This window comes from Brachyistius frenatus, unplaced genomic scaffold, assembly GCF_029030835.1.
Source record: "Brachyistius frenatus isolate BFR_SWC_R1_liver_20210118 unplaced genomic scaffold, ASM2903083v1 Contig_14, whole genome shotgun sequence".
Lineage (NCBI taxonomy): Eukaryota > Metazoa > Chordata > Actinopteri > Embiotocidae > Brachyistius > Brachyistius frenatus.
In genome coordinates this window covers 854,329-874,047 of record NW_027210613.1, presented here as the reverse complement: position 1 = coordinate 874,047, position 19,719 = coordinate 854,329, and the positions used below count along the sequence as shown (strand labels likewise).

General features: G+C 45.8%; 1 protein-coding gene across 3 annotated transcripts in view; it reads left to right on the top strand.

The window, feature by feature from the left end:
- The window catches only part of LOC138617781 (teashirt homolog 1-like), a 36,780-nt gene extending 18,305 nt beyond the window's left edge, over positions 1–18,475 (top strand). For all 3 annotated transcript variants that reach the window (XM_069693048.1, XM_069693047.1, XM_069693046.1), the window contains one exon: positions 13,603–18,475. In XM_069693048.1, the coding sequence (XP_069549149.1) occupies positions 13,608–17,144 (3,537 nt within the window). In that variant the 5' untranslated portion in view covers positions 13,603–13,607 and the 3' untranslated portion in view covers positions 17,145–18,475. The remainder of the gene's footprint in view (positions 1–13,602) is intronic.
- Positions 18,476–19,719: the final 1,244 nt, after the last annotated feature.

The window sequence follows — 19,719 nt, the reverse complement described above, 5'->3', positions numbered from 1 at the left end:
ATTCTGTGTGTTTGCAAATGAATGGGTGTGCTTATGCTCATGTACTTGCTTTTAGCTTCATAAGCCTCCCTCAGTCAGGAACTGAGCAGGAACATATTTTTGCATCCGTCTGTTTCTCATCCGTATTCTCTTCTGTGTGTGTGTGTGTGTGTGTGTGTGTGTGTGTGTGTGTGTGTGTGTGTGTGTGTGTGTGTGTGTGTGTGTGTGTGTGTGTGTGTGTGTGTGTGTGTGTGTGTGTGTGTGGAGCTGTCTGCATTGATCTCCACTGATGTGATCCTCCTTCAGACTGTGTTCTCATCGGACTCTGATTTACGGCTTCATTAGGATCCCTCCGCTCCCTCCCCTTCTTTTTGTCTCCCTCCTTTGGCCAGGTCACTCTCAGAGAGTCACACACACCCAGACACACAGTCAACACACACTCTGTGGAAGGGGAAAGCTGCAACTAAAGGACTTCTCATCCCTGCACTATGTATAGTTTGTTTCTGTTCTGTTTGTCATCTTTATGAATAATATCTCATTATTCATCAAGGCTTAGCACCTCATTGTGCCTTGAGAGTTGAAGTGCTGTGGCGGTTTTGGAGGTGCTTCCCTACCCCCAGGCAGCCCCACTCGCCTGAAAAGAGCCCTCATTGTGTGTGTCGTCTTTTATGGCGCTGTCTGAAAGAGAGGGATGCACTCCAGTCGGCATTCAAATGCACGTGGTAAAGCAGCCAGCAGAGCAGGACAAACACCACAGGTTGTAAACGCTTTGAAAAGGGAGTGTGTGTGTCTGTGTGTGTGTGTGTGTGTGTGTGTGTGTGTGTGTGTGTGTGTGTGTGTGTGTGTGTGTGTGTGTGTGTGTGTGTGTGTGTGTGTGTGTGTGTGTGTGTGTGTGTGTGTGTGTATACGAATGTGTGTGTGTGCGTGAGGATGTGTTAATGTGTCTGTGAGTCTGTGCAGGCTCTTGACTGAAAGGTTTTCACTCTCTTTACCTCCACTTTTTCTTTCCTGATACTGTTCGCCACTTACTTTACTCCTTTTTTTTCTGTCTACCTGTCTTGTAGTTGCCTGAAATGACTTTCCTCTTTCTCCACTAAGAAAAGAACCTTAAAGTTTTTAGCTTCTCGTGTTTTTAAACCCTACCCCCCCTCCATTATCAGGAGTCAAGTCATGTAGAAATGTAAAAAATAAGAAGGTAATCACACTTTGTGCTGGTGCTTTTGTCGTCAGTCCGTGATGGAAATGGGTCTAAATATGAGATTAGAACCTGCCGGTGACTGATGCTATTAGGCAGATATGCCATAGACTTTACTATCTCCCATGAAGGATTAGCGCAAATTATACTGGGAGACAGGCTTGATTTCTCCTCTGCCTGGCTGGATGTGGGCATTTGAGGCACTCTAAGTTGACAGCGTCTGTCTCTGCTTAGTTCTCCGAGACAGGTTGTGTGACAGCTGATGCCAGGCGAGGGCTTAAAAAGTGTGCATGTGTGGGTGTCTATTTGTGTGTCGGACGATGTTTGGTCTGCGTGTGTGTGTGATTGTGTCTGCGTGTGTGTGAGAGTAGGAGAGTTATAAACTGACAGGCGAGTGTGTTTGAATGTGATTGCACGTCAATGACGTTTTTTCTTTTTTCAGAGAACAGGTTCTCTTTGAGTAGGTTGACAATTGGGAAAGGCTAATTTTAAGCTTGGTGGCTTCCTCTTTAATTCTATACTCTCTTATCTGGTTTTATTTTAAATAATTAAACCGTAAGACTGTCCAGGTGAAGCTGTTTTTTGGCTATGAATAAGGAAGGAAGCCGGTCAGGCAGCCGACGAGGTGCCGGATTTCAGTGATTGAATCCATTTGTAGGAATGCTGATGAAAACAAAACCTCGATAACACAAATCATTAGTTTCTCTGCATCTTCCAACCTTCTTTTTGATTCAGAAAGGTCCGTCATAACAGCAAGCCAATGGCATCCATCATGTGGTGCGTAATCTCGAAATGTTTGAACTATGATGTTGACATAACCGGAGGAAGGTGGTCGAGTGCTTCGTTCACCTCTCTGGAATGTTTGAGGGAACATGGAAATGCTCCCTGTTTTAGCCCTGCTGTCTCCTCTCGCTGCGCTGATTTAGGAGGGCGACATGTCCTTTAATGTTGGGTAGTAAACTGGAGGGGTGGATTTGTAGGCCGGGGCCTTGTTTTTCTCCCGCCGGCTCCTGTGACGACGATACAAAGCTCCACCCTTACTGCATTCAAGGTCTGTTTCAGAGATACAACAGTTGGTTTCTACCTCAGACCCTGTGTGGCCATATGTCACACAGAAACAGGACGAAGCAGAAGCTTCCCAGCACAGTCAAAATTACACCAGCTAACCCAACCACAAGGAGCTGAGGTCATTTTGGATTAAACCTGCTATGAATTAGGTTAACGACATGTTCAGTTTTAGAAAACAAGAATCTTCCGGCACCAAATTCCCGACCATTGAAGCTCATAAACTTTCCTTGTGGCTTTTGTTGATGGATTTTTTTTGCGGTTTGCTTGTGAAATTCAACCAAAGCAACACCTAAATACATCATAGCAATGATTCAACACTTCGCTCCAACATAAGAAGCAAAGTGAACATTCTTTACTGCATCCTTTCTTGTCCTCACTTTTCCTCATCCTCAGATTACTGCTTCGTCTTCCCGTTCATCGTAATCCTCTTTCCTCCTTCCTCCTCCTTAGTTTGTGAGATACGTGGCACAGCAATGCTTTGCTGTGTCAGCAGGATTGAACCAGGTCAAAATGTAGAGTGACTCAGATAGGTGTGGGGTTCGAGCGATACACACCGATAAATACTGTGCAGGCAGTAAGACTGCCCACTTCTAGTACAGAGATGTAACGTTTACCCACTTAACTCTGTAAATCCTGCAATGACACATGAATTCCCTGCTTGTAAGAGCAACTAAAGCTAAAATAATTTTCATTAGTTTGGCCTTCAAGTGACTTTTGTAGTCAAGTCATGGGTGAAATGCTGTTTTAAAGAGAAATATGTAACTTTTTTAACACTATAAAAGTCATGTGAGGGCCAGTATCGACATGTTAAAAGCCCGTATCTGTCTCCTATACGCTGGGTGTTCCAGATCAGTCTCATCGTCTCCTCGACACAGTTTGACTGATCAGTCCGAGGCCTAGTTTGCTGTTGCCAGCATGGGACTCGATGTTCGTTTCTCTATTTATTTCCACGGCCCATGCGTTTTCCCCATATAAAGACAGTCTATGTCCGACTGTGTCACTGCGTGATGGATTGCATAGTCCCCCTTCTCTCAGGAAAGAGAAAAAGGGGGGGATGGTGGAGCGAAGGAAGGGGAAGAAGAAGGGAAAGAATGAGTGAGAGAGGGAGGAAGCCGAGTGGTGCGGTGCAGCAGTGAAGGACATGGCAGCTTAGCGCTGGCCAAAAAGACTGTGCTGAACACCTGCTCCTGTCTCCAACGCCCCTTCAACCTCCTCATTACCTGTCAATCTATCACAAGGCAGCCAGATCAAATGTCTGCAGCAGCCAGGACTCGCACAGGGAGGGAGATGGGCGAGGAAGGGGGGAGCGAGGGAAGAAAGAAGGGAAGGAGAGGGACAGATTGCATGTCGGGGAGAGCTGAAAATGAAAGGGAGGTAAATGGAGCAGCTGCTTGTGCATATCGAAGATCTGTTGATAATTTGGGGTAAACTTTCTTCAGAGTGCAATTATTTAAAACTTCTGGAGGTAGTTTGTCATGTTGCTAAATTTAGAGTTCAGGGATTACATTTCAGTTTGGTACGGCTTTATGTAAATGTGTTTCATCATCGTCAATAGGGAGTTAAAATATCAAATATTGGACTTTATTTTTAAATAAAAGATTAAAAAGGAGCACATCGGGAGAACGTTTAGGTATCTAACAATAAAGATTTCTGACACTGATAAAAACAATTTTTTTTTTAAAAAACAACTTTTTTTTGGGTTTTTTTGTAAGTATTCATGAACAGCAGTTTTCTGCTTATATTGTTTTCCTGTTGGACACAGCTGTGTTCAGATCCACCCTACAGCACCTTCTGTCCTTTGATTGGCACCTTGAAGTAAAAGATGTGAATCTGTGACTGACAAGCACCTCTGCAGGGAGACGTAGCCTGCAGTTTCACAATACAGCAACAATGCTTCCAGTGTGTTTGTGGATTGTATCCACGACAAAGTGAACACACACATTTGTGTATATGCAGACGTATAGTTTTCTTTTTCCTGTTTACATACAGGAGTGTGTGTGATTTGTGTGTATGTGAGTGATTGTGTTGATACATGAGACATGTGCATTTGTGCAATCAAGGCTGCATGTGTGTGTGTGTGTGTGTGTGTGTGTGTGTGTGTGTGTGTGTTCTTTTAAAAGGGAGATGAATTTGAGCTCATCAAGGTGCATTAGTGCACACATGACCAGTCCCAGCCCTCTAGTTCTGATCCCTCTCAGTCCCTACTCTCTCGCTCCCTCCCTCCCTCTTTCTTTCTCCGTCTTCCTCAAGCTCTCTCGCCCCTCTCTCTCCTTTAGTGTGTGAGCTGTGGTGATTTACGGTAATTATCCATCGTTGGGTCATCTATCAGGCTGGCTGTTGCTAGGAGATGGAGGCAGCTGCTGCTGGCTGTTGTCTTGTCAGGGACAGTGCATGTGTGTGTGTTTGTACATACTTATGTTTGTGTGTGTTTCCTGGGATCTAGGTAAAGATGTGTGCAGGGGTTTACGCGAAGGTAGTTCGGTGTGTGTTTATTGGCAGCGTTCGAGTGTGTGCTCAGGTAAAATGGTCCATCCTGATGTGGGGATTTAAAAGCGCAGGTGGTGTAAAAGAAAGAAGGACGCGATGGAGTCAATGGATGGAGGGGGGGGGGGATTATAGGAAGGAGGGAGACTTTGGTGAGGGGTGGGGTCAGAGGTTGAAAGAGGCCAGGTGGAATCTGAGTGCGTGTGTGTGTGTTTTGTGAGGGTGGGCAGCTTAAAAGGCACAGGTGTGTGGTGATAGACAGGGGAGCGGTATGATAAATTTATCCAGGCAGATGGAAGTTGGAAGAAGTCGGGCCTTGGGGAGTAGTTTTAGTGGCTGTGAAAATTGCAAGATTGTTTGTGTGTGTGTGTGTGGGGGGGGGGGGGGTATGGCAAAGTCTATTTTCTATTGGCAGGTGATGATCCACAGATGGGTGCGGGTTCGGATCCCTGCTGAGGGGCCTATTTCTCCTCATTTTACGATTGTAATCCACCGTAACCCATTGTGTTGACACCGTCTCAGGTTTCATGTACAACACACACCATTCATGCTGGAGCAGACGTGAATGCACCCACACACACAATGAAAGGTCAACTGCAAACATTAAAGTCTTAACAGTCTGCTTTCAGTGAAAATGTGAGAGGGAGTTTTCAGAAGGGAAGATTCAGGTAACCTCGAGGCAGAGAGATTTAAAAACAAGTATACAAATGTGATACCATAAATAGCAAAAACGGCAAGCAATATGGAAAATAATGTGCTACTATTTTACTGCCAATGCAATAATAATTGAAGTAATAATAATAATACCAAAGAAATAATTAGAATAGCAAATAAAAAGGTATTGAAATCGTTATTAATAGTTCTTCTGTCATGTAAATAACTAGTATTAATGTTCTGTAAATATTAAACCCACCATGAGGTACAACCTGAAACGTCTGTTGAAGAAGCTGTCCTCACCATGTTTTAACCTCCCAGTAGTTTTCCTGAAGGTTCCTTTGTGTAACCTGTTGGCAGATCTGTGAGAGGCAGCTGGACATAAGCCACACATCCATACGAGCCGCGGTAACTGTAAATACAACCTCCACTCTCGGCTCTCCATACCGGCCTAATTAGCGCCAGTTAGCATTTGTCATTGCATTTAGGGGTGAAGATTAGGAACACCTCTCAATTAATCTGCAATCAGCCTGTTTGTTAATTAGCTAACCTGTTCTAAGTGGCCTTCAGGGCCCTTGTGTAATTAGCTAAGCTGCTGAGAAGCAGGCCTGTGTGTTGACATTGACCTAAAACGTAAACACACACACACACACACACACACACACACACACACACACACACACACACACACACACACACACACACACACACACACACACACACACACACACACAGATATATGTGTATAAGACACACATTTCCGCAGACGTCTCCAGTTATGGTCAAGAGGGACAAGAACCTCTGGTCCCCTGTAAATTAGATGCAAACACAAACACACCCTTTGTGTTTTCTTGCTTAAACACACATGCAAACAAACGCACACACTCCCTAACACACGTTATTAGTAGTCACAAGTGTACCATGCTCATCCAAATATACATATTTGCATTTTGTCATGCTTGCAGCGATACGCTGATTATTCCTGCTTTCACTCTACAGCAAAAGTGTATCCCTCAAAAGCATTCTTAGGAAAGGCGGGAGGGGAAAGAAAATACATACTGTACTCCCCGTGCACGTACGCTCTTTTGAACATTTCATCCTTTTCAAGTGCAACAACATCCCTACCAAAATGAACAGCTTCTCCATTGCTGTGTCGAAGCATTTTTTTTTTCCTTGCTCACTTCAAAGCCATTTGTTTACTCTGCTGCCTCCTGACATTGTCTGTGGTAATTAAAGGAGCGCACTGAAATTTATGGTTTAATTATACAGGCCTTGTTATGCAGAGAGGACCAGGATGGGCTGATATGCTCAATAAAAATAAATAAATTCCATACGGGTTTATTGAACCCGCTTTTGCGTGGAGGGTGCAATCGTTTCGGCCGCTCAGGTGTGTGTATGTGTATTGCATTTATGTGTTCTTGTGTATGCAAATGTGTGTATGTTTATTTATGTATTGCGTCGCCGGACAGCAGCAGCAGCAGCAGCTCAGTGTGCAGTGTGAGTGGGTGAGAATGAAATAAAAAAATAAATAATAAAAAGGCCAGATGAATTGCAATCGATTGGCGCTGGTTCACTGTATTGATCTCCGAGCATGTTAAAGCCTGCTGTACTCCATGAAGAACACTCAGTCAGTCAGTGTGGGCTCACCCCACTGCATTCCCTCATCTCCACCATCTCCCATCCACCCCTTCACCTAGTAAAACACCGTTATACTGTAAATACTGTACAATTCCTCTCATTTTGTTGCTGTAAAAATCAGAGATGATAGCCATAGCTTGCATATAGGCGAGTGTGTGTGTGTGTGTGTGTGTGTGTGTGTGTGTGTGTGTGTGTGTGTGTGTGTGTGTGTGTGTGTGTGTGTGTGTGTGTGTGTGTGTGTGTGTGTGTGTGTGTGTGTGTGTGTGTTTGAGTTTGGCGCATGCACTGTAATGGAGAGCGATTTTGGCTGTGGCCCACAAGCAGCTTCTCTGAACTGATCTTTGAGTTGGGTATAAATAGCACTTGCTCTATAAATAAAACAGCAGCACCTTTCACACTCGCTCTCTCCCTTACACACATGCACACACACACACACACACACACACACACACACACACACACACACACACACACACACACACACACACACACACACACACACACACACACACACACATTCAGGCCTGCCCAGTTGCCTCTTGCATCTCACACCTGCCCTGACACAATCATATGCACAAATACTCCCACACAGGCTCCCCATTAATCCATACAGCCCATCATTCTCTAAAGGTCATACAGAAGGATGTCTGAGGGACATATTGACATATTTACATGAGCGCACGACCTGTACCAGCTTATCACAATGCTACATGTCTGACCTCTGACCCCACCTTTCTTTACAGAATATCTTCATCAATCTACAGTGCACACATTTAGGTATTTAGCTGAGGCTGAAGCATGAGCAAATAGCTCATCGATATCTTCCTCGATATATAAAATGGGATTAGCGTCCATTGGGCAACAGAACAAGCTCTCAAAGGCCAGAAAGACTCTCCAGCTCGCAGCTGTTGCTTTGCTGGCCGGTAGCAATCGAGATATGGGCCAAAGTTTTAGAGGGACTGACTGGCAGACAGTCACGCTGCTTGCAGAGAGAGAGAAAAAAAAAAGAAGCACTACCAAACTGCTATCTAAAGCATCCGGGCTGTGACTTTACATAATGCTACTGGCCCACTGTAACTCAACATGACTTGAAGAGTTCGTATGTAGCTGCCAGCGCAAACGATCAGGGGGTGGAAGGCTGGTGCTTGACTCACTGAATATCTGCCAATAAAACAGAATTTCAGGACTAATCCTGTTTGCACAGCACTTATTCACTTTCACACCACTTTCTACGTCAGTCCATTATGTAGCTATGTGTCTGAAGAACAACATGTCCCATCCACCGCTGTCTGCTGAGCTCAACTCAGGCTAGAAGTGTTTTGAAATGGGGTGCAGAGGAGGAGGAGGAGGAGGAGGAGGGGGGGGGGCAAGAGATAAATTGGTACAGCGAGCTGGAATGCTGCAGCAGTTATTTAAGGCCCTGTAGGTGCTGCCTAGGCCATATGCTCCCATTATTCCGCTTGGGAGGGGCCCATGTGGGCGTGTGAGCAAGGCTGGAGAGAGGAGGAGGGCGGGAGAAGAGAAAGACGGGGTAATGGAGGGGAGTGAGAGGAGAAAGGTAGCCGAGGAATTATTTTAAGGAGAGCCCTCCTATCAAGCGCGGGAAGAATTTTAAGAACGGGATACCGGGAGAAGCCTGAGATGAGATGAGAACGAATTAGCTCCCTAAAGTAAATGATCGTCTTCACCCTCAATATCCGGCTCTTTCACCGTCGTCTTTGCATAATTCATCTCGTCAAATTTTGAGGTGCGACAGAGTATAATTCATGAACTCCTGAACTTTTCAGGTCGAAAGCTTCTCTGCTGCTCCGGCTTCTCAATCACGTTCATATCGTGAAGCTGAAACTAAAAAGATTTTGTATGACACACCACCTGTGTTTATTGTGTTACTTTTTTCACAAAGTAAGAAGAGATTCCCACCTTCAAACTCTGCACCCTTAAACTTTATTTTGTTATGTAAAATATTTTCTCATATTCATCTGTTAAGAAAACTAGGCCCACATACAGCTTTATAGCTCCCTCTTGTTTCTCCCCCTCTGTTTCTTCCTCTTCCTATCTGTTCAGTCTCTTGTCAAACTGAGGCCTGTGTTCCTGATCAGGGCATTGCTCTCATGTTAGCCGCTTCACGGGAAGCACATCCCAGCATTCCCTCTGACACGCCGGCAGCAGCATTACCATAATTGGCTTTTCTACATGACGGGACAGAGGAAATAATAATGTCATTTTATTTACAGCCCTCTTGTCCCGGTCCAAGAGCTATCACCCCCTCCTCCCTCCTCCTCCTCCTCCTCCTCTCTGCACCATACACTGACGTACACCCCTCCTCCTCCTGCCTCATCTCCCCCCTTCTCCCTGCGCGGGGCACGAGTCTCGTTCTGCCACGGCGTGTAGGTCAAGCGATGGCTTTTTGATCAGCTCCTGTCCAAAGCCATCAGGGTTGAGAGGCACGTAATGGAGAGCAGGGTGACAAACAGAATCTGGGGAAGGAATAAGACTGCCAGTTTCCTATTAGGGGCCGGCCTAAACGGCCTCTGCCCCTCCGCCCCCCACACCCGCCACCTGCCCCCCGCCATCCTCCGCCGCGGACCCACTCCTGCACTGCCTAAATCACATGAGTGAAGGGGGCCATGATTGGACATTAGTGCCGCAAATGACTGCTGTGATTGCCCCCTCTTCCCAAACTCACATCAAATAAATAAAGAAATGTGTGTAAATAAATAGAAGGAGGGGTGTTGGAGAAATGGGGCCGTTGGTGGAGGTGGTGGTGGTGGTGGTGGTGGTGGCGAGGGGAGGCTGACTGGTTTCATCCCCTTCTTTTTTCTCTCTCCCGTTTCATCGCCTTCCTGCCTTTCTTATCTGGTTTGTTTGGCTTTGACAGCGGCCAAATGGTGAAGCTCCGCGAGCCTGACAGAGAGTTTTATTGATTTAACAACCAGCAGACTCTCAGCAAAGAAAAGGGAGAAGACGAAGAAAAAAAATAAAAAATTGGGCAGGGCGGAGAAAGATAGCAAAGTTTTGAAAAGGAGTGATATGTTTCTGCTTTCCTCCTTGCCAGAATGCTGACGTGTCTGCTGGTTGTATTTCATTTGCTATCATTTACAAAAATCAAGTCATACAAAAAGTTGCGCTGTGTGTGTGTGTGTGTGTGTGTGTGTGTGTGTGTGTGTGTGTGTGTGTGTGTGTGTGTGTGTGTGTGTGTGTGTGTGTGTGTGTGTGTGTGTGTGTGTGTGTGAGGGGGGAATGTTTTCGAGATGATCTGTACTTCGGTCGATCATGTTGTCCCATTGTGAGGCCCAGTGTTGTGTTGAGGCAGGATACAGGGCGTTCACCGCAGTCTTTTCATTAGCAAAACATCATATCAAACTGTCTGTTCTGCATAAAAGGAGGCTTCTCTGGTGTGGTCTCTGTGTGCTGTGTGTTAAATGCACAAACCTGATAACAGATTGCAAAATCTGTAATGACAAGTAGCGTCTTGTAGTATTTGTGTTAGGTACAAGTCATAATCAAGGGTGCTTCATGGGCACATTAGTTGAGGATGTCCTTCCGGAACTCATTTAAATAAGAATAATAATATTTGAGAGAGATGGGACCAAAACATACTTGAGCTCTTTTAAAGCTCTTATCTAATCAAATAAGGGTCTGTAGCCTGAAGTATATTTGGTAGCCTGAGACGTGAAACACATGCATTACAGCACTATTAAGCGTGTATGTCAATCTGTTTGTGCATTATGCATTTTTAAAAGAGCTCTCTAAAACATCCAAAGGGACTACTTCAAACCCATTTTGGTACTTAACATGTTTTCTATCACTAGTACATTAACCCTGTGTGTAGGTATCGGGAGATCAGTGACACTGGGATGCTAATTCTAGCTTCCTCGGTGTGTGTAGTCGGTGATCTGGCGTGGCTGGTGGCGGGCTTGATTGCTGCTGCTTCTGACAGTGAGTCTGCAGTCCTATCCTGGCCGCGCTGCCGCCTGTCTCCTTGATGGCGGCACGTCCCCGAGCAAAAGTGACAGGCGCTTTGGCGCCCGTGCAGATGGCCCTGCTCACAGCCATCACCCACTCGGCAAACCAAACCGCCAGGGACGGCACGCCAGCCCTACCCCTTCCCGAGCCCGCCCCTTGCTGCCGGTGTTGCTCCGCATATGTTCATCCAGGACAAGAGAAGGAGCTTAATCTGCTCGGCAGTTAGAATCCCACATCTTCAAGTTGCAGTGATTGACTTGATATGTAGCTCTTTAATATTTCTCCCTTCCTCGTGCTTCAGATTTTTAGCATCCTGTCAGAATAGATGCAGCACCTCAAAACAGATTGAGAGATCATTTATTTCAGACTCACACCAGCCACATTTCATCACTAATATCCTACGTTTATGGTTTGCGAAACCGTCCACTTGCTGCCTGTGATTTTTACAGATGTCTGTCTCTGCCAGTCTTTTGTCTGTGTGCTTTTGATATCTCCCTCTTTGTTGTTTCCATGACAACATGGCAGGGCAAGAATTGATTGACAGGAATCGTCAAAGGGTTCCCTGGCGACCTGCTCATCGCTCGAAGCCCCTCCCTGCTGCAGTCTGTGTTTTGTCACTCACCCAGGGATATTTCTGATCTGCTGCCTCTCATTCCTCCTGTCTGTGTATGTGTGAGTGTGTGTGTGTGTATTAAACACTGCCAGCTATTGGGGTTTAGCTATTTTTTGGCTGCAGCTGCCGCGAGTGACTCACATAGGTAATTCCTACTGTATGTTTGCACTGTTCTCGTGGGCTTGTGAAGAATGGATAGCCGTTCTGCAGGATGCTTTGTATATTAAATGGCTGATATGTATTGATAGCCTCCTCTTCTGGAAGCGGGTTAGTGAGGGGGAAGGCACTGTAACAGAAGACACTCTGCAGATGTGTTGTAGAGAGTACAGCACATAATGCTAATCTGCTGTGTTAGGGATTTTCAGGAGTTTTAGAAACTGTCTCGGTCTCAGTCTGTCAGTGGGATTGAAGCGCAGCCAGGTTCTCCTGTAGTGCTCTCATTTCACAGAAATCCTGTCAGGCGTTAGGGGAGTATGTTGCTCATTTGGGGAAGGGTGTATCAGTGGCACACAGCGAACCCAGACTTATAGGCAATATTATGGTCGGTGGGTTCAGGTTTACACAGTAAGCGCAAACGTGTGCGAGCTGCGGAATGCATGAAGTACACACGCAGGCATGGGAAGGTGAGCATGCGGGAAAACGCGCATTCGCAAACAGGCACTTACAGAGGCACTCACACGCACGTACATGCACATCATCACACAGTCACAGTTGATGGTGCAGCTGCTCACCTCCCCCACCTCCTCCACCCATCTCCTCTCAGGCAGCAGTAAATGGTGCCAGTGTATATATATCAGGTATTATGTCCACTTAGATTATGATATGACAGGTTAGCGTGCCGTTTGAAGTTGACAGCACATCTGTTTCATCAGGAGAGACTGATACTGGCATCTAGGACACACATCTCACCATGCAGGAAGGAGATAAAGGAAGAAGCTAGGGGGCCGTCTTTCCTGTCTCCCTGCCTCCCTCACCCTCTCTCTTCTTTCTCCCTTTTCTCTTACACTCCCTTCTCCCCCCCTCCTGCAAACCCACCACGTTTTCCCTCTCCCCCACATCTTCTTTTCATTCACTTGTTCTCCCCCGAACCACCTCCTGTCTCTCTTACTTACTGATGCTCGCTGTGTCTTCCCTAACATTCACGTGCACACATAGTCTATCCTTCCATCTCATTTGTCTTTACACATTTTACCGGTAAACCTGTCTTTGATCATGCGCTCGCTTCCCGCTTTTAATCTGTCTTTTTTTGTTTGTATTGTCCGTGCCGTTGTGGATCACAGAACAGTAGTAGCGCGAATGAATAATCTGTCTGCCCCAGACTGCTTCTTTCAACAATCAACGTAGGATTCTCAATCCAAGTACCATTGTTTTGCCAGTTCCTGCTTATTAGCTCAAATGAAAATGACCTTCAGCTCATCAGAGTGGGTTAGGAAAAGCTGTGATATCTCCAAATTAGTGTTTTGTTTCTTTCCCTCCCCAATCAGTTGCATAACCTGAACATGTGAGGAGCTGAACTTCACGGACTGGATGAGTTAGATGCAATAAAGCTCGGGGAGGAGAGAAAGAGAGGGATAAAGAAAGAGTAAGGGGGAGTTGAACATGGAAGCATGCAGCTGGCTAACAAGGCCAAACAGCCAGTCATTTCCTGGGGAACATTAGGCATGTGTGGGGGAATAGATAGTTGGGAAGGAAAAGGACAACTGTCAGAAGCTCAGTGATTTATTTTTCCCTTGGAGGCTTTTTTCACCACTGGCTTTCAGAGCCACATGTGTGTGTAAAATACACAAACTCATGCATGCATGCATACCGACACAGACATACTCACATTGGATGAAAATAAAAGCCTACATTTCCCATCATTGAGTATTCATTCCATGTTATTTTGACAGTGGTCCTGTTAGTGTGCTGTAAATCTTTAATTTCACTGAGCTGACCTCTTTTTATTCTCTCTTCTCTTTTTCCCATTTTTGTCTTCCCTCTCTTGCTGTCTCTCTCTGTACTCCAGCGTACATGCCCGAAGACGAGCTTAAGGCAGACACTCCCGATGAGGAAGAGCACCTGCAGGATGACGGCCTCTCATTAGATGGCCAGGACACTGAGTTCCTGTGCAACGAGGAAGAGGATGATGTGGATGGAGGCCAGCCACCAAGCTACAGAGACTCTCCACTCAGCAATGGCACGAACCCCGATGCTGGATACGGGTCTCCACTCAGCGATGCTAGCGACCGACTTACGGACTTCAAGAGCACCTCCTCCAGGGATGGTCAGGACAGAGATGGGACTGCTTTGCCCTTCCGTCCCAACAACGGCCTCTCTTTCCAGGATAGCCTGGCACAGATGAAAGCCGTCTATGCAAACCTCATCTCAGATGCCTCTTGGTCTAGCATCACAATGGACATCATGAAATCTAAGCCTGCTGCAGCCGGCAGTGTCAACAGTGGCCTCACCACTCCAGAGCCCGTCTCTGCTGCCTCCGTTTCCACAACTACCACCATAAACAAGAGCAGCGGGGTCAACATGGCGAGCAGTCACCACAATGGTAGGAGCTCCAGCACCACTGTCAACCACACAGGCAGCGCAAGTGGCAATACTAATGGCACAGCAGCTAGCGCTGTTAGCAGCCACAGTGCAACCAGCAGCAGTGGGGGCAGTAGTGGTGTGGCCAGTAATGGTACTGGTGTAGCTTATGACTGGCACCAGGCGGCACTTGCCAAAACTTTTCAGCAGACCCCTTACCACCTTTTACCAGAGCCTAGCCTCTTCAGTACAGTGCAGCTCTACCGACAGAACAACAAGCTGTATGGCTCTGTTTTCACTGGTGCAAGCAAGTTTCGCTGCAAAGACTGCAGCGCTGCCTATGACACACTGGTGGGTTTGACAGTCCACATGAATGAGACGGGCCACTATCGAGATGACAACAAAGACAAAGAGGAGGATCATGGCAAGCGCTGGTCCAAACCACGCAAGCGTTCCCTGATGGAGATGGAGGGGAAAGAGGATGCCCAGAAAGTGCTGAAGTGCATGTACTGTGGCCACTCATTCGAGTCTCTGCAAGATCTCAGCGTTCATATGATCAAGACCAAGCATTACCAGAAAGTGCCTCTCAAAGAACCAGTGCCAGCCTTGGCCACTAAACTGATGCCCACTTCAGCTAAAAAACGCGCTATCCAAGATGCTATAGTCTCTCCATGCTCCCCAGACTCTGTCCACGCTCATAGTGGTGGTGGCAGTGTTTCTCTTGGGGATGTTGGCAAAGACCCAAAAGCTGCAGCTAACCCTTATGTTACACCAAACAACCGCTATGGCTACCAGAACGGTGCCAGCTACACGTGGCAGTTTGAAGCTCGTAAAGCTCAGATCCTCAAATGCATGGAGTGTGGGAGCTCCCATGATACACTGCAACAGCTGACTGCCCACATGATGGTCACAGGTCACTTTTTGAAGGTCACAAATTCTGCCTCCAAGAAGGGCAAACAGTTGGTCTTTGATCCAGTGGTGGAAGAGAAGATTCAGTCTATCCCACTACCACCGACCACCACCAGACTCCCTGTTCCCAGTTGTGTTAAGTCCCAGCCGGTGTCCCCCGCCCTCTCCTCTGCCTCAGAGGAGAAGAGGGAAGGAGGTGAGGATGAAAAAATTGAAGGTGGTGAGTCAGTGGAGAAAAAAATTAAGGAGGAGAAAGATGACTCGGGTGAGAAGTCTGAGAGTGGCACCACGTCATATAAATACCTTAGAGAAGAAGATCTGGAAGAGACACCGAAAGGGGGGTTAGATATTCTTAAGTCCCTTGAGAACACCGTGTCCAGTGCCATCAGCAAGGCCCAGACAGGCACACCCACATGGGGTGGCTACCCTAGCATTCATGCAGCCTACCAGCTGCAGGGTGCCATGAAGAGCTCTGCTACCATTCTGCCCCCAACAGTCCAGAGCATCCAGATGCAGCCAATGTTTAACAGTGGGCTACGAGGTCTTGTGGGTGACCATAACTCAGTCATCCACTCACCTCACAGCCCTTCTTCCCCAACTCCCCTAAGGAGCAATGTCACTGCCATGGAAGAGCTTGTGGAGAAAGTGACAGGAAAAGCTGCCAACGTAAAAAAAGAAAAGGAAGAGAAAATGGTGAGCCTGGAGCGGTGCCGGCCACCATCGTTAGTAAAATCCCCTTCCCCTGCCATGAGAGAGCAGAGAGAGCAATTGGTATCTCCAAACGACCTTTCTGCAGGTAAACCATCGGGTATGAGAAGTAGCAGCCCGGGCAGTGTAGACTCAGAGCTTATCTGCAAGAAGGAGCCCAAAGAGAGCCTAGTAGATGGCCACAGCAACCATTCAAAGAATGGCTCTGAGGCGTGCCAATCCCCAGTAACTAATGGCAACAGTCTCGGCATCATCACTGATCATTCACCTGAAAGCCCATTCATCAACCCTCTCAGCGCACTCCAATCAATCATGAACACGCACCTGGGAAAGGCCTCCAAACCAGTGAGCCCAGCTGCAGATCCACTATCTATGCTTTACAAAATCAGCAACAGCATGATGGATAAGCCAGCTTTCAACCCAACTCCTCAGGGCAAGCCAGCTGAGCCCATCAACCACTATCCGCTGTTCGACAACAGTGACCAGCCCATAGACCTGAGTAAAAGTAAGTCCACCACGAATAGCAACAACAACAATAACAATAACAACAGCAGCAGCATGCTCTTGACCAACAATAGTGTAAATGGCAACAAACCCCTCATTTCCCTCTCTGACTCGGTCTCCTCTCCGCTGAGAGAGAATGCTCTGATGGACATTTCTGATATGGTAAAGAACCTCACAGGAAGACTGACGCCCAAATCTTCAACTCCCTCCTCCATATCCGAGAAGTCGGATGCCGACGGCAGTGCATTTGAGGATGCCCTGGAGGACCTGTCACCAGTGCAGAAGAGGAAAGGGAGGCAGTCCAACTGGAATCCCCAGCATCTCCTCATCCTGCAGGCCCAGTTTGCCTCTAGCCTGAGGGAGACCACAGAGGGCCGCTACGCCATGACTGACCTGGGCCCCCAGGAAAGGGTACACATCTGTAAATTCACAGGCCTCTCCATGACCACTATATCCCATTGGCTGGCTAATGTCAAGTACCAGCTCAGACGGACTGGGGGCACCAAGTTTCTCAAGAACATGGACTCGTGCCAGCCTGTGTTCCTATGTGGTGACTGTGCCTCTCAGTTCAGGACTCCCTCCTCCTACATCGGCCACCTGGAGTCTCACCTGGGCTTCAGCTTGAAGGACCTGTCCAAACTGTCAGCTGAGCACCTACGGGAGCAGCAGGCTGCCTCAAAGGTGATCACAGACAAAATGACATTCGGCAGCCCCCTGTCAGCCTTGACCACGCCAGAGGACGACACAGGCTCTGTGTACCAGTGCAGACTTTGCAATCGGACATTCGTCAGCAAACATGCAGTCAAACTGCACCTCAGCAAGACCCACGGCAAGTCTCCAGAGGACCACCTGGTGTTTGTCACTGCTTTGGAGAAACTGGAGAAGCTAGACAAAATGGAGAAGGTTTAAGCAAGCAAGTCTTGAGCTGAGGGTTAAGACTGACAGCTGTGGAACTGACTAGAATTTCATTGCACTAAAATGACATTGTTCACAGTTACTGCACTGGGCCGAACTGAGCCGCCAGAAGAAAAAAAAAATCAGTCTTATTATTTTTTGTTGTGATAACTGCCTGACTGGACCATGTCTTTTCATGTTGATTTTTGTTTTTGTTTTGCCAAGCTTTTTTACACTTATTTTGTAATATATTTATATGCTATTTGTCTGACCTGTGCATGTATTTTAGTGAATCAAGGTTAAACACGAGACTTTAATCTTTTCATGGCAAAAATACAACTACTGCTTCAATGGTAAAAGTGGTGACTGGAACGAATTGGTGGAAGAGAAAACTGTATAATACTTGATATGAAGAAGGTGAAAATTAAATGTATACACCAAAAGAATGAGAGAATACCCTGAAAGACTGAAGTAGCACCTTAGACAGTTTAATTTTGAATTTGTAAAGAGAACATGTTTTGAAATATCTTGCATTTGTCAAAATCAGATTTTAAAAGATCGAAGATTATCAGCCCCCCTCCCCACCCTTCCTCCTCCTTGGGTTTCTGTCACTGCAATGTTTTTGAATGATGAGTGGCCTGCTAATAAATCCTCCAGTGTATTAGAAAAAAAAAAAAAAAAAAAAAAGACCACGTGAACATTTGGGAAAACTGATATGCTGCTTCTGGTTCCGAGTCAATCAGTAAAAAACAAATGGCCATCAGTATGCAAGATTGCTCAAAAAACGTTTCCTTGTTGTGAAGTATCACCTTATAGCAATTTTCCAGTTGTATGATTTGTTACAACTTTCTCTTTCTAAATTGTGTCGCTTTATTCAACTGTAAAGAGAACAGTCCGTTACGTGTAAATGATTACCAGTGAAATGTCAGTACTCCATAAGACATATCTTACCATTTGAAACGGCTCAACATTCTTTGTATCTTAAGGTGTGTGCATTCTCTAACTTTTATATTGTCATTTTATATACAAAAATGATTAAAAAAAAAAAAACAGATGGTGTATATAGATATATGCTGTAGAGCTACAAAATGTCCTTTTTTAAAGAAAATACAACTTTAGCTTCTTTGGCTTGGTTTACAGAAATGATTTTAATTATACTTGCATCCAATTTGATGCATGAAATGGTGTGGAAAATAAATAAGCGATGCACAATGACTATACATTTCAATGTTTTATCGACAATATTGTAAAAAAAAAAACGAAAAAAAACTTTTTAGCACCGATTAGTTTGTTTCATTTCTTTCTCAATTGTAAAATAAACCCCAAAGCAGTTGTTAACAGTCATATATTTGTGGTTGTGTGTTCTTTTGTCACGGTGGTGCACCGAACTCAACGTGTATAAAAACTCAGTAGAATCTGCTTTCCGGAAAATTCAAGCATTCGCAACCATTTCAAATCCTAACCCATTGTAACAGGATTTCTTTTTATGGTTGTGCTAAATTTGTGCATCGCAGAGGTGAGATTTATAATGTCCGTTTGTTTGCTGTAACAGGCCTGCTTTTATATTTGCCAAATATTTAGAGAAAAAGAAAAGTCACTGGTGTCATACTTGTAACTGATGACTGAGCCGCATCATACCGCCAATGATTATTATAATGATGAAGATGACGGGGATGATAAACTTGTAAGGGTTCCTATTGTACTGAGAAACCCATGCCAGGCTTGTGACTGGCCTTCGGAGGGCAGTTCTGAAAGAATCAGTGTTATATTAATGACGGCAGTGTACTTTTGCCTGTCTCCTTGGAACAAAATCAGATGGGTGTCTGTTCTCCCCAAGTAAAACTTGGCAATGAGAAGGCTATAATCAAAACTGAATTATAAGTTACGTGTGATACTTCAGGCACTCGTCAATTTGTGGCCCACACCATTCACCCGAGCCAAATTTAATACACATGTGTGCAGTAAATGCTATACAACACCCCTATTTATACATTCCTCAGATTAAATAAAACTTTCCAGGATGAAGGGTCACTTGTCACTGCGTACAGGTTTATTGGCTGATTCCCATCCCACAGCCTTCACAGATTTTCTAAGGTCAATCAAATATTTTCTTGCAGGAACCGTTGCCATCTCCCTCTCCACTTCATTGATTGTTTTCATCTCTTTTAAATGAATGTCTGCATCGTTACTTGTGGAGCATGACAGAAGATTTCAGCACCTATTTGACTAATCAAACAGCTTCTACATCATCAGAGGCCTTCAGCCTCTTTTGTTGCACTTTTTTCTCACAACTTTGACCTTTTCTGTGATTTGTATACAGCAGCATTTTGTAATGTGTCAGGTCAAACTGTTTCAGTACATGCAAGTACAACTGCCTTACGTTCAGGTGGTGTGCGAGCAGAATGTAGCCTTTTTTTACGCAGCCTGTTACACATGGGAATATCGTGGCACTTTTCCACCTCTGCGTTTTGTATCTAAGGTATGAACACAGATTGAGGGGAGGGCATTGTTGTTCCACCTTTAAACCGGCAGCGGAGGTGATCACAGAGCCAAATCAGCACCATGCCTGCTCTCACTTATAGATCCTGCA